The 14,136-nt window shown below is 51.4% G+C and overlaps 4 protein-coding genes across 4 annotated transcripts; all 4 read right to left on the minus strand.

The window, feature by feature from the left end:
- Window positions 1–840: 840 nt before the first annotated feature.
- Window positions 841–4,859, minus strand: BO85DRAFT_190862 (putative Rho GTPase activator Rga). Its single transcript, XM_025654430.1, has 6 exons — window positions 4,475–4,859; window positions 4,376–4,406; window positions 3,758–4,300; window positions 1,659–3,692; window positions 1,501–1,596; window positions 841–1,448 (listed from the first exon to the last, which is right to left on the minus strand). The coding sequence occupies exons 1-6, from the start codon at window positions 4,547–4,549 to the stop codon at window positions 949–951; spliced, it is 3,279 nt and encodes a 1,092-aa protein (XP_025519152.1). The 5' UTR covers window positions 4,550–4,859; the 3' UTR covers window positions 841–948.
- A 118-nt stretch (window positions 4,860–4,977) lies between these two features.
- Window positions 4,978–5,529, minus strand: BO85DRAFT_475350 (uncharacterized protein). Its single transcript, XM_025662716.1, has one exon. It carries the CDS (start codon window positions 5,472–5,474, stop codon window positions 5,313–5,315), a length of 162 nt encoding a protein of 53 aa, XP_025519153.1. The 5' UTR covers window positions 5,475–5,529; the 3' UTR covers window positions 4,978–5,312.
- Window positions 5,530–5,843: 314 nt separating this feature from the next.
- On the minus strand, window positions 5,844–10,655 carry BO85DRAFT_390976 (ABC transporter ATP-binding protein). Its single transcript, XM_025656793.1, has 2 exons — window positions 10,259–10,655; window positions 5,844–10,182 (listed from the first exon to the last, which is right to left on the minus strand). The coding sequence occupies exons 1-2, from the start codon at window positions 10,316–10,318 to the stop codon at window positions 6,163–6,165; spliced, it is 4,080 nt and encodes a 1,359-aa protein (XP_025519154.1). The 5' UTR covers window positions 10,319–10,655; the 3' UTR covers window positions 5,844–6,162.
- Window positions 10,656–13,624: 2,969 nt separating this feature from the next.
- On the minus strand, window positions 13,625–14,106 carry BO85DRAFT_446397 (uncharacterized protein). Its single transcript, XM_025659495.1, has one exon. It carries the CDS (start codon window positions 14,008–14,010, stop codon window positions 13,729–13,731), a length of 282 nt encoding a protein of 93 aa, XP_025519155.1. The 5' UTR covers window positions 14,011–14,106; the 3' UTR covers window positions 13,625–13,728.
- Between the last annotated feature and the right edge of the window lie 30 nt (window positions 14,107–14,136).

Below are 14,136 nucleotides of genomic sequence, written 5' to 3' on the forward strand. Positions count from 1 at the left end.
ACAAATACCCCTACAAATAAGTTTATAATATACAACTAGTAGACAAGCAACCAAAGCACAATCAATCAAATACTACTACAACTCCATAACTCGGATCTATCTATCAATCAAGCAGCAACAGCAACAAATCAGCTAACTAAATCACATACTCACGTCCCTAACGACAAGACGCCAACGCTCACTCTCAATCTCATCGATAACTTCAGAAATCGCCTAACAAACATACCACAATTCAAAGGCAAATGAGTTTATAAGAATGGATATAAACCGAAGAGGGGGGGGGGGGGGGGAAGGGTAGAGAGAGACACTGAAGGAAGACCCTGGTCAGGTATATACATACCAGACTGTGGTCCCCAGACAGTGTGCAGAGGGTACGAGAGACAGATCGACTGCATCGGGAGAGAGAGCAATATCACATCACCATGGACTAAGAACTAGCTTCGAACCTGCGGGATAAATCAAGCAAGCAAGCGGAGAGAGAGAGAGAGAGAGAGAGAGGAAATGAGACAGATTACATGGGGTAAATTCAAAGAGGGGGGGAAGAGGATTCGGGAAGGAAAAGAAAACTGAGACACATAAGGGTATCGACGGGGAGGCAAGGCGCTGATCAGATATATCATTCGAGAATGATGGTGGCAGGGCTTTTGAGAGTTTGATGAGGCATGATGGATTGAAAGAGGATGGGTGTATGAATGGGGGGGGGGGGGGGGGAGAATCAAAAGACCAAGACATCCGTGCCGCCGTGATATATGTACAACTGTCGTACTGACAGGGTTCGGGGTATTCTAATGAAGAAAGGAAAATTGGAATGGGTGCATGTCACTCCAATAGCCAAAAGTGGGAAGACCGATTCGAGAAGCAAAAGAAAATGGGAAAATGGACCGTTTGCATCCTCGCGCCCCTCCGGACCAGGCCGATGGTTCAATCAAAAACGAAACTGATAGCGTTCTAACCCTGCAAACCCATGAAGATTTCCTGACAGTTCTCAACCAAGAATTTCAAGACCTCATTCTTCTTCTGCACATCAGTCATTTCACGTGCGAGACTTTCGGGCCGCATGATGGTTGGCGCAAACACCACGGCGATGTTCTGGCTGGTCATCAGGTTCTCCTTCTCGCGCTCGACCACGCGCTTCAAGTGGAACACGAGGAACTCGAGCACATCCTGGTGAACGCGCGGCAGCTCGCGCAGATTCTTCTGTAGATGTTCGACCCGGGCGGGTTGAGAAGTGATCTCGCCCGAATCGATGATCTTCTCGTAGACGTCAAAGGTGATGAGCGGCATGGGCAGCTTGCGGAAGTACTGCTTCAACGCAGAGGTCACAGCATGAATATCGAGGTCAGGATCGGAAATATCGTAATCCTGTGGAGAGCGCTCGAAGCCTTCCCGAATAGTCTGAATTGCAGAGCTGGCGCCAGACTTCCGGTAGATACCTTCCATATCCATACCTAGGTGGACAGTTAGCATCCCTAGCGCACGTCCGTAACTGGCACCACATACCTCGTAGTTCGACCTCCTGAATACAGCGAGTAATGATGGCGGGGATGATGCTCTTCTCCTGCTCCATGCGTTGTTCCAGATCTGTACCGAAGAGGCCTGCTGATCTATATTAGTTATCTGCTTGTATGCAAGTGGAACAAAAGAAGCCAGATACTTACCACCAGGAGCAGGGGTTTCAGCCAGAGCAGGGACGCTGTCGGTTTGCGGCATCCGTAGTCCTGTTTGTTTGCTCCGCTGGTTGCCGAAGAAGCCAAATCCGGGGCGACTTGGATCCTGCGTTTGGGAGCGTGGCAGACCCGGGTTACCCTCAGCGGGGGTCGCTTCGCTCGACATGAAGGCACCCTTGAGACCCTTGGTGACGCCCTTGGCGACGTTCTGACCGCCCTTTTTCCAATTGAACTTGCGAGGCTGTCCCTTTCTGATGCTAACCACTTGGGGACCGGGAACAATTGTAGCTGGTTCAGCCTCCTCTGAGATGTTTGTCGTCGCCACCGTAGGAACCAGATCACTGTTGGCCGCCTTGAGAGCATCAATAGCGGAGAGGGACTTCTCCTTGCCATGAGAGTAAATACCAAGACCGTTAGCCCCACGACCGTCCGTCGGGTTGGCCTTATAGAGCTCTTGGATCTGATGCACCAGCTGGTTGTTCAGCTCTGCCAGTTGAGCGTTCTTGGAGGACAACTGCTCGAATTCCTGGAAGCTCTTGTCCTTCATACGGTTCAGGTTGGCCAATTCCTCCGCAGCATCGTTACGTTTCTGCACCAGTTCTTCGATCTGTGGCGTAAAGGTATCCTTCAGCTTCTGTATCGATTCCACAAATTCCCGCAGGACATGGTTGGTCAGCTTCCCAAGATCGAGCGAGCCACCGTTGCCACGTTTTTCAGCCTCGAGGTGCTCGGTCAGCACGGTGAGTTCACGCATGGCAATCTCCTTCTGTGCATCCAAGACCACCATCGTAGAGCGCTTCTCGTGAAGTTCAGTGTTAACCTGCTTGACATCGGCACTTGCATTCAGCATCGCCTCCATCTCGGCGATCTTCTGTTCCCGATCGGACACGCGTTGCCGTTCCTTGCGCAGCTCATTACGCAGCCATGTCACTTCCTCGGGTCCTGCATTCTCAGGAGAAATCACAGACGGGCTCGCCAGGTCGGGTATCGCTGCAGATCCGTTAATAGGCGACTTCGGCCATTTGGCGTCCCTTGATAGGCGAGAACCTTTATCGCTGTAGCTGCGGCCATGGCGAACAGAGTTCGAAACGCGTCGTAGGAAAGACTCACTCGTCTGTGCATTGTTGCCATCGTCCGAGCCCATGATACGGGCCATATCTTCGTCCATGGTGAAGTCACCGCCACCGCTGTACCGCAGCAACGAGGGAGAACCCGCACCGTCGGTTTGGCGGTAGGATTCTACTTGTTGGAGAGTGCTGATAGAGTTAGGACGCGCGGGGGGCTTAGCCTGATCGTTCAATTCACTGCGTGGGGTCCACGTGGAGTCGCCAGTCCGAGGTGTACTTCTGCTCACACCGGTCCTGTCAGTGGATCGCTCGCTCCACTGGTCGCTGGGGGTAACAGAGGACGGGCGAGGAGACGTTCCGGGCTCTTTCCTCGATGGTTGATGCAGCCTGCTCTCCAGGGAATCGGCCCGTTTTGGATGCTGCACGCTCGTGGAGGACAAGAACGACTGGGCAGAGTCTACCGATCCTGTCGTCTCGTGCAAGCGACGCAGCTCATGCGAAGGCCGAGTCGGAAGTGTGGTGGTATTGTCACTGGCAGTTCTCTGAAGCTCTGGGGCCAAACCCTCTCTTTGGACGGTTGCCGATTTGGTGCTTTCGGGGCTGGGAGTGGAGAAAGTGCTGGTCTCCTTACGACCCAGGTCAGACCTGGAACTGCGAGCGGAAGCCGATCTGGCGGTGTTTGTGCCGTTGGCGAGGTCATCCTGACGCCAACGTGCCGCGTCAAGATCACCGCGGTCCCGGCCCTTTTCCTGGTACGCAATATGCGGAGATGAGCTTTCCGACCCATGAGGCGATTTCCCGTACGTTGTGGCAGGTAACTGTCCGCGCGCAGACCGCTGTTCTTCGGAGGGGTCGAACGCAACAGGGATCAAGAATTCACCACCGCCATCTGCCTCCGGTTGAGGTATGACTGAGTGTCGATTGCTTCGGTAGGTGCTCGAAGGGAGAATTAGGTTGTCTATCGGATTTTGACGAATTAGTCCCTCAGACACCACAATTTTCACAAACCACAGAGTATCCCACCTTGATTATCTGCAGCCGCACCGGTAGCAGAAGCGCTTCTGCCCCTTCCTGCGTCCAGCGCAGGCGCAGCTCCTCGCAACGTCGTATCGGGGGTTGCATCTGAATACGCATCGGCAGCTGCCTCGTCGGAGCCACGAGGCATCGGTTCGGGGTCCTCCGAGGGCAAGGAAGGGAGTGATTTGTCTAGCTTCATGTTCGCCGGCGTCTGCTTCCTCGACGGTGCTACATTCCGATTCCTCTTTCTTCGACGCTGCATGAGGGATTCATGGCAGTCCATACAAAATATACCCTGCGAGGTTCGAGCATAGCGTAGGTTTTCGATCTTCCTCTTGCAGTTCCGGCATCGAAAGCATTGTGCGCAGAAAGCCTGCTCGCCCGTCAAGATGGCGAGGTCTTCGATCTTGTTCCCACACGAACTGCAGCTGTACGTGCAGTTGCTGCAAATCAACGAACCATCTCCCAAGAGTAGCAGGTGTGCGTCGGAATCGAGAAGGGTACCGCAGGTGCTGCAGCAAAAACATTCAATGTGCCATCGATTGCCCGCTACACGGGAAGTCAAGAAAGGAGCGGTCAGCCACTTGTCAAAACAGGGGTCAAGAGGACTCAATGCAAACCTACCAAGTTCGAAAGCTTTGCCCTCTTCTAGAATCTGTTCGCGAAGAAAGCTAGGTTAGCATGCAATAAACATAGTTACTCCAGTCAGAGCCTCCTGCATACCTCTCCACAACCCTTGCAAGGATACGGGATATCATCCTGGTCCATCGGCGACTCTGGATACGCGGGGGACTCCATCCTGTACTCCTCGCTCTAGTAGCGACCGAGACAAACAAGCTAGGCACGACGAGTTGATCGAGGAGGTCAACGATAACGTGAATGCGGAAATGCGCCCGCGATGCTAAGGTCAGAGTGTTTTCGTCCAAGTCGTTAAGGAGTTCTCGATGTCCCGTTACGCATGCGACGAATTCGAAGTGGAAGGCGTGAATGCCGGTCTTGTTCGACGAGTAGAAATATTGCTAGAATATCATACAGCGAGGGAAATGCGAAACGGGGGCTTGTCAGGACGGGGGGTGTGTACAAGGGCTGTAGTGCCGGGGGGGGATATGCGGGAGGGAGGACACGAGTCCGCGCGCAGATTGGAAAATGCAATTAACTCCCACCACCAACAGCGAGCAAGAGAATGATAGAATGACGAACGAGTCTAGTGAGTAGAGTGATTAGATTAATAACAGGGTTAGTCGCAGATCGACCAGGGTCAACATGGTGGAGGAGGGGGAAGGGGGGATGGAAGTGGGAAAAGACAGGGAGAGCAAATAATAATAGCAGCTGCTGGGGACTTGGTTGATGAGTAGCGCGAAATAGGCCGCCGGACCAGACCAGCAGCAATGCCGACCAGGGGCAAAAAGACGGGGGGCAGAGGGAGGGAGGAAGGACTATCACTAACCAACTACCTGACCGCGGACGGAAAGCAACAATAACCTACTACAACCACCGCGCACCACGTCAGACCAAAAGGAAAAGAAATAAGAGAAACAAGGGAAGGAAGAATGAGAGCCAGTCAACAGGGCAGACAATCGAGCAGGGGGAGGAAGAGGAGGATGAAAGTAGAGTAGAAGAGGTTGAGTGAGAGATCGAGACGAAAGAGAGTTTGAGGCCGAAATGAAACACACCAAACGGGGAGCGTCGTTTCAGATAGACTCGCCGCGCGGAACCCCATCATCCTATCCTATTCTTACTTCCTTCTCCCGCCATGATATTAGCGAGGATGATTGTGGTCAGAGCTCTATTGTCTGGAACAATAACACTTTTGGGAGGGAAAGTGAATCACCCCCCCATTCATTCCAACTGAATCCACTCGTTTTTATTAGTTATGGCCTCCTTGGATGAGACACCCGCGATACGAGGCTTTCCGAATACGATACTGGCCACCTTCCCAATCTGGCAGAATCTGGGCTGTGTTTCCGCCGGTATCTGTAGTATTGATGGTATGGCTGATACGGAACCCGTCAGGTCTTAACGCCTCAGGCAGTCACCGACTCGGAAGTTCTAGCCAAAAGCCAGCAGATACTATACGTCCAGTAAATTAAAGCTTCTATGTACACTATCCAATCATTTCCAAAAAACGCCCTCCAAACACAATAAGGACTCTAATGCCAATACCCGGGTGAGATTGCGCCAGTATCCCAAATCAATCAATGCTTTCATCAGATGCTGCTACCTATGTGAGCCGCGTGGGAGAGAGGAGAATCCCATATCGCAAGATGCAGTCAAGTCCCACCCTCAAAAAAAGACGGAAGGCTTGTCATAGATGACCCGGCACCATCATTCTAATTATGAAGGGGTGCTTTTGGTTCTTTTCGTGGGCTTTTTGGTACAGCGATGCCGTGTTTCAGTTGCCCATCTCTTCATTAGGTCTCCAGCGACTGGTGGATCACACTCGTTCGATACGTCTCACTACGCTGGATCAGCTCCTGATGGGTTCCTTGTTCCGCACAGCGGCCCTCCTCAATCAGATAGATCTGATCCGCTCGGTGGATCGTGTTCAGTCGATGTGCGATCGCGACAATCGTCGTGCGGCCCGCTAGCGTCGTCAGGGCTTCTTGGATCTTCTTCTCCGACTCCACATCCAGTGCGCTCGTCGACTCGTCCAGCAGCAGCAGCCGTGGCTGGCGCACCAGCGCGCGTGCAATCGACAGGCGCTGGCGCTGCCCGCCTGAGAATTGCTTGCCGTCGTGGCTGCACATCGTCTGGTACCCGTCCGGCAGGGCCATGATCACGTCGTGGATGTGCGCCATGCGACACGCCGCTTCGATCTCTTCTTGTGTCGGTTCATGGCCGGGGCAAGCACCCAGACCAATATTGAATGCGACCGTTCCTTCGAACAGAACATTCTCCTGCGGCACTAAGGCGATATCATCCCGGAACTCAGTGCCTAGCTGCCGAGTCACGTCTACCCCGTCGATGATCACCGACCCGGCTGCAGGACGGTAGAAACGCTCCAGCATGGCAAAGGTCGTCGATTTGCCCGATCCGCTAGGCCCAACCAGCGCACAGAACTGACCGGGCTTGATGTCCAGGGTAAGCCCTTTGAGAATTGGACGTTCAGGCCGATTTGGATACGTGAAATGCACCCCACGAAGCTGGGCGCCGATACCGTTGCCATTCGTCTGACGTACACCCCGACGGGGCTTCTCTGCGGCCTCCACATCCTGTGCGGCGGCCTTCTCCTCAAGCAAACTGCTTGAGGGCTGCATGCTCTGCGTGGAACCCGGAGCCAGCTCCTCCTCCGCGGAGCGGGTAGTGAGCAGATCAACAATGTTAGACGACGCCAGACGGGCCTTGGAGATATCCGGCGCCAGAGCAAACATTTGACCACAAGACTGCGTACTGAATAGCAGGCAAGGCAGGACAATAAAGAACTGAGTTTGGGAGTAGAGCCCCGATGCCACCTGCTTCGATCCCCACCAATACGCGAGGGCATACACCAAGTTGCTGATGCTAAACGCCAATGCCAACCAGGCATTGCCATGTGCAATAGCTTTCATTGTGTCCCGGTATGGGCGGCGCAGGGCTCGGACGAACACTTCCTGAGATTGCTTCTCAAGGGAGAATGCTGCAACAGCACGAATGTTATCGACGGCCTCGACTGTGATGGCCGTGGCCTTGGCAAATGCCTTCTGATGCCGCTCAGTGAACTTGGCTTGAACGCGGAGCTTCATCATGCCTGCTATAAGTAGGACGGGTATGGTCGGAAACAAGACAATAGTGATTTTCCACGCGATAGCAAATGATATTACCAACCCTGCTACCAGGTTGACGGCTGTAGCAAGCAGGAGACCGATAGTCGATCCGGTGATCCCACTCAGAGAAGCAGCATCCCCAGTGATATAAGTGATCAAAGTTCCTGGAGTCCGGTCCTCCATACCATGCCATTGTATGGTCTGGCTCAGCAGCGATCTTAGCGACAGCACCCGGAGCCGATACAGAATCTTATCCGCTGCCCAGCCAAAGGCGCAGCCGCCCACCACATTTGCCGTAAGCTCGACCAGGGCAAGGATGAAGAAGAGCAACCCATAAAGGTTGCCACTATCACTGATGGCATCAGAAGATCTGCATGGGCTCAGACTGCCAACGGTGTGGCCAAACACAATCGCCTCGGCCGAGTAGCTACCTCCAATGATGACGGACATACAGAGCCCGAGGCAAATCAACGGCAGGTTGGCCCGCACCAGAGAGAACGTGTACTTGATGGTGAACCAGCCCGAACGCTTCCTCTTCTTTTCTTTGCTCCCATCACCATCTGTGGAACCAGAAGGTACCTCACCGCACACCGTGTCTTCAGTGATGTCTGAACCCCCAATGCCTACTAAGGCTTCCTTTTCGTCTGTCGGCTGCACACTCTCGTGAAGACTGCTGGTGGTAATCATATCGTGAGGGCTCTTCAAATCTTCAACGCTCAATTTACCCAGGTTTTGCAACCGTACCATTTCTGCGTACACGCCGCCCTGCGCCACGAGCTCCGCGTGAGATCCTTCCTCGGCGACACGTCCAGTCTGTACGACAACAATCTTGTGTGCATTTTTGGCAGTAGCTAGTCGATGTGCGATCGAGACTGTGGTCACCGTTTCGGATACCTTGGCCAGTGCAGCCTGGATAAGTTGTTCGCTGGTGGAATCCAAGGCAGCCGTAGCCTCGTCGAGAATAAGTAAACACGGTTCTCGCACCAGAGCACGAGCAAGAGCAATTCGCTGCTTCTGGCCTCCACTAAGCTGATTTCCTGCTGTTCCAACATGGGTTGCGAACCCGTGAGGCAAAGCATCGATGAAGTTTAACGCATTAGCGCTGGCGGCAGCCTCCCGGACGAGTTCTACAATCTCGGCAACACAACTGTCGAAGCCGGTAAGAGCATCGTTCTCGGACATGCCTTCCCTGATCTTTACAGCAAGTTCCGAAAGGCTTTCATCGAGAATGAACGGGGCGAGCCGTTGGTGCTTCTCTGCGGATGAAGCCACCAGGCCGTACGCGATATTCTCCAGAATTGTTCGATCCAACAGAGCAGGTTCTTGTTGAACGAAACCAATATTGCCTCGCAAATGTCGAACATTGAGATCTCGGAAACTCTTCCCTCCTATGGTCACATCGCCCGATGCAGGGTCATAGAACCGTTCTAGGAGGGAAACCACGGTGGATTTTCCACCACCAGAGGGTCCAACAATGGCGGTATGCTTCCTAGGTGGGATAACAAAACTCATTCCTCGGAGTACTGGAACGTCTGGTCGAGCCGGGTACGAAAAGTGAACATCATTAAACTCAATGTTCTCCTCCCCGAAGGCAGTCATCTTATCGCCGTCGTCTGCGGTCCCATCGATGGCAGAACGACGATTGATCACGGCCAGAAGTCGCTCCGAGGCACCGGCTGCTGACGCAAAAACATGGATAAAGGGGGCGACCTGACTCAGAATGAAGGAAGCATCGATGAGAACGAAAATGACAGTGTATACAGCACCCACAGATATACCTGAGTTGTCGTGGGCAACGGAGTTCGAGATCATCTGGGAACCTTCCCAGAAAGCCAAGGCGTTGGCTGAGTATGCAACAAAGTACAAGAATCCAAGCTGCGTAGCATGCGTACCTGCCTTTTTGAGCGCATCCATTGATGATCTGGAAAGATAAGTGGCAAACCGCTGCTCCAAGCGGTCGTTGGCATTGAAGGCATGAACCAAGGTCAGATGCGATAGACTGGACGAGGCAATTGACGTAGCGGCATTGATATTGGCTGTGATCCGGCTCGCATACTTTTTGATAAAGTGACCTCCAACCAGCGACATGAGGAGAAAGCAAGGCACCACTGATACCAGCATGCCCGCAATCTTTGGCGCCTTGATAAAAGCCACAATATAGGCGGTCACGAAGTATGAAATAGTGGAGATCACCAGGCCCACCTTCTCCGAGGTCCCCATTTGCACTGTCTCGATGTCACTGACCAACCGGGAGATCACATCGCCCGAAGGAAGTGACTCGATGAAATTCATGTCCTGCTTAATGATACTTTCAAAGTATCGCCTGCGATAACGGCGCGCCAGACGTTCGCTCACCAAGCACCAACATGACGTATAGATATAGATGATGAAGAAGTTCGCTATGGTGATGTAAATCACATAAAGAACCTCGGTGCGTACACTGGACGATAAACTTGACGAAGCGTTGTCCGAGGTGGAACAAGTGGTCGAATTGAGGTTGTTGATCAGGTTACCAAATACAATTCCGAGCAGAGGAAAGGGGATCCCTCCAGCTATCCCGAATATCACGCCGCATACAATAAGGAATACGTCGAATATCGTGTAATCCAAAGAAAAAAGAAGGTGTACGTAAGCGAAGAACTGCTTCAGGTGTGCTTTGGTTGGGATTAGTCCATGGAGAGATCGCATCTAAATGCGAAGAGAGGTTCACCCAAGTCAGTACCTGCTGCTCATCCCTCGAATGAGCGAATTGAACATGACATACCAAGCCATAGACACCATTGGAGTCTGCCCGCCCTTCAGACACTGGGTCTGGGTCTGCCATTGTAATTTATAGGTGTACGCAGTCTCGGTGGGAAGCGGCAGGGCAAGGTTCGAACAGGAAAGTATGAATCCTGTTATATGACAAGCCCTGTCGCGACTTCAAATTGCAGTCGCAATGTGTCAACGAAAGAGGCGCACGGGAATCCAGGGCGCTGGTGCTCCAGAGTCCCTCAATTGGAAGGGAATGAGTTGGAATCCCCGCAAAATGATCGACCGGCAATGAGGCAAGAGTGAACCGATACACTCAGACAGACGCCCCCCAAAAAGCATCCCCGCCAATGTCGACGATATTCTATTTGAATGAATGGTTCACCAGGTTTGGAGAAAGTGGAGGAAAGAAAAAAAAGAAGGGGGTCGAGAGTTTAAAGAGAGAACGAGTCCACCTAGGAAGAGAGGGAAAAAATAGAAAAGGAGCTAGCATAGTTCGTACAGAGCAGGAACACACTAAACTTCAAGACCCGAATTGCTCATCATTAATGCTCCGGTTGCGGCCCTTTGAAGAGCTAAGACTTGGGGCTGAGCTGCAGTTGACTCCATGGTGTGCTTGAGTCCAAAGGCCAGTCAGTGGAGGGGAAAGCCATGAGTAAGAGAAATCCGTTAACCCCCAAAGCATCCACCATCGGAAAAGAGGGTCCCGTTCCAGCTGGTGACTGAGCGGAGAAGATCAAACCTACGAAGGGAGAATTGTACCGAAGAAAGAGGTATGGATCGTCACTCGACAGGAAAGAGGAGAGACGAGGAACCGGACAGTGACCCAGTAACGACCTGATTTTCGCCCAGTGGACGCAAGTAAACTCAACAAGTACCTACTAGGTTGGTTAATTCTGCAGACAATCGATCCCAATACGATGTAATGTGGGTATGAGGAATTGCAGCAAATACCAGACTGCCGTTGTAAAGTCCACGGCTTTCATTGAGAAACGGCGAGGAAGATCAATCATTGGATGTTTTTGTTCAAGACGCAGTGGAGCCAAAGTGGGAGGCCAGTTCGGCGGTTCCTGGGATCTGTGTAACACTAAGGAAAAGTACTAACCGAGGCTATACTAGTCTACGTTGGCTAGTCACCTAACGCTTATGATCGTCTTTTAATCTAAAGAACCCACGAAAAAAGAAAGAAAAAATAAAATATATCAACTGGGGTGTACCGAGGACCGAGGGTACATTTCGAACTGTTCGGCAGCTAAACTGTGTCTTCCAACTACAACTACTACTCATAACTGAAAAGGCAGGTGCTCATCTTCAATGTTTATATAAACAACAAAAGCACCAAGAAAAGAAAAAAATTAGAATAAAGGGTCTCGTTGTGCGATATGCATGAATCAAACTCAACTGGAACTGAAAACGAGGCAACAAGCGCTAAGGATCTGGGCGTGGGACGTGGCTGGATGGATCGACATGTCGTCGGGCTCATCTGATAACTCTGTTGTCGAGGTTCGCTCCATTACCTGCAGACCCGCAGCCCAATCACCTGCCTATTTTGGTGCCGCCGCGGGAAATTTTTCTCATCTTCTGCCGTCTTCTTCCTTCTTCTCCTACCCTGCGGTGTACATCTTCATCTCTCTCTCACGAACTCTCACATGAAACCTTCATAGGTCGGTCCCCCCGTATAACACCATTTTATTTTTGGGTTACTTCATAGGTCAAATCCACAAATGCACATTGTGTATTGAATATCCACCCCCACCAGTATTATGACTCTTTCTGCCCCGCTCGGGCAGGCATGACCACTGCAAGTCTGCAACACTGTTGTTGTGTTACCCGTTCAACGCAGACCTGAAACAAGACAGCATTCCGCTGTAGCAGTCAAGTCCCGCGAACTCAATAACTATCATGTATCTATACCATAGCAATATAAGACTATAAGACACTACAATCCATTTAAATTGCACAAAACTCGCTACGCAGCGTTCCATGATTCTAGAATTAAGTAGCGTCCGTCCTATCCCAGAATAAGCAAAATACTAGCCAGAACTTATCCACAATGCCACTTCTGATGGGGTTTGCCGATGGAGTAGTCCAAGTTATCAGATGGCGCGGCGTGTTCCTCCCATTTCTCACTTAAGTAACCCCCATCCATCGGGCACCACCAGTAATTTCCGCTCGCACCTCCTGACTATTTACTTTGCACACTGGTCAGTTTTCTCGTTTCTATTTCTGATTCTAGGGGGCGGAAATATGACATAGTTCTATTCTGCTAGTGCGACTACGTACTCCGTAGTCAGCCTTGGTTCCAATTTCCTTTATCTAATCAGATCAATCAACAATTCCCCCCTGGGTCCGACTGGCAGTGTGCCCCTGCGGTTGGTGAATCTGATTAGATGCAGATCTGATTAGATAGTTCCTGCGTGTTTGACCCTCTGGGCATTCTCGCCCAGACGATCGACCAGAGTAATGTAAGGGACATGCGACAATCTGTGGTTGTGTTCAAGCATTCACTGTGATGTGTCGCCCGATCTGACGCGTAGCCGCGGATTCGCGTATCGTATTCTTACATCATATCCAACACGTCTATACTACCGTATTCACTTACCAACGATACGCACTTGCCTCAACGCGTGTGTGGTTGCTTCCTTTAGTAGAATCCGTCTTCGCCATTTCCTTCCCGATGAACAACTTACTACCCTGCTCATTGTCTATCTTCTCCCAGTCTATGCTTCTATCCATCTTCCCCTTCTACCATCTACTATGGCTTTTTTGATGGCCACCAAGTGACTGGTGACTCAGTTGAGTGAATTGATCTTTCTTTTCTACTAGATTGGACTGCATGGCTAATGTTTGCAAATTCCTTCTTAGGTCGCTGGTATGTTCCTATCATCTCCCCGGCGTGTTCTGGGGGCTTCACTCGGCACATTTGCCTGGGTACCCCTTCTCGCCTGATGGGACCCCCCACTGGAAGTGGGCGCCTACAGCCATTCTAGGTTGTATGGCTTGGGTCCCGGATACAACGGGGAGGCGCTGCCGCCACTTTCGCCAGGTTGCCTGCACACCGGCGTCCGCTCATGCCACACCGTGGGTCTCATGGAGACCTGCAAAGGCATTGGTGAAACGCTTTGTGTCTTTTGAAGCATCACTTTCAGTGTGTTTCTCAACTACTTGAGTTGAGAAACAGGGTTAGTGTGGCATATGAGCGGACGCCGGTTTGGCGGCAGCGCCTCCTAATTTTCCTTGGTGTATTTCGTCTGCTTTGGTTTGGGTTGTTGTTTGTTTCTTTATATGTCTTCTTCGAAACCCAAATTCCCGAAACTGAAAGCTTTCTACGAGAAAATGGAGCCAAAAGCAGTAGAACTGCTAGATGTGCTCAAAAACATGAACTTGGCGATCGATGCCAAGGTCAGTCAGCTGAATTCCATGAAATCGGACATAAAGCAGAAAAATGTCCCAGGGAACACGATTGCACTGATCTGGAAACATTTAGCGCCCTGCGCTGAACAAATGCAAGTACGGGCCCTGGACATTGAGAGTGAAGATAATCAAAGGACGCCTTTCTAACAATGCTGTCTGTCTTCTAGACTTCATTTCGACGTGACAGTGGGGAGCACCTGCATAGCTAGCATCTAAGATGGTGGGCTCGACCAGAGCAAAGAATAATGAAACAAAAACTGGAACTAGTCTTCTTACAAGAATACGCGAAGAGGAATCAAGAAAACGAAAGTATGCTCGATGCCCCAAAGGGGAAGTGCCCGCTCGCTGCATCTTCTTCTTTCTCTACAACCCTCTCATATACCACACACTCGTAACACACACCACTTCCCAAGAACATCTTTGCTTGCTCCTGTTGCTTCTTGCTCGTCAAAAAAAGTTTACAAAGTATCAAAAAAA

The sequence above is a fragment of the Aspergillus piperis genome, assembly GCF_003184755.1.
Source record: "Aspergillus piperis CBS 112811 unplaced genomic scaffold BO85scaffold_3, whole genome shotgun sequence".
Taxonomy (NCBI): domain Eukaryota; kingdom Fungi; phylum Ascomycota; class Eurotiomycetes; order Eurotiales; family Aspergillaceae; genus Aspergillus; species Aspergillus piperis.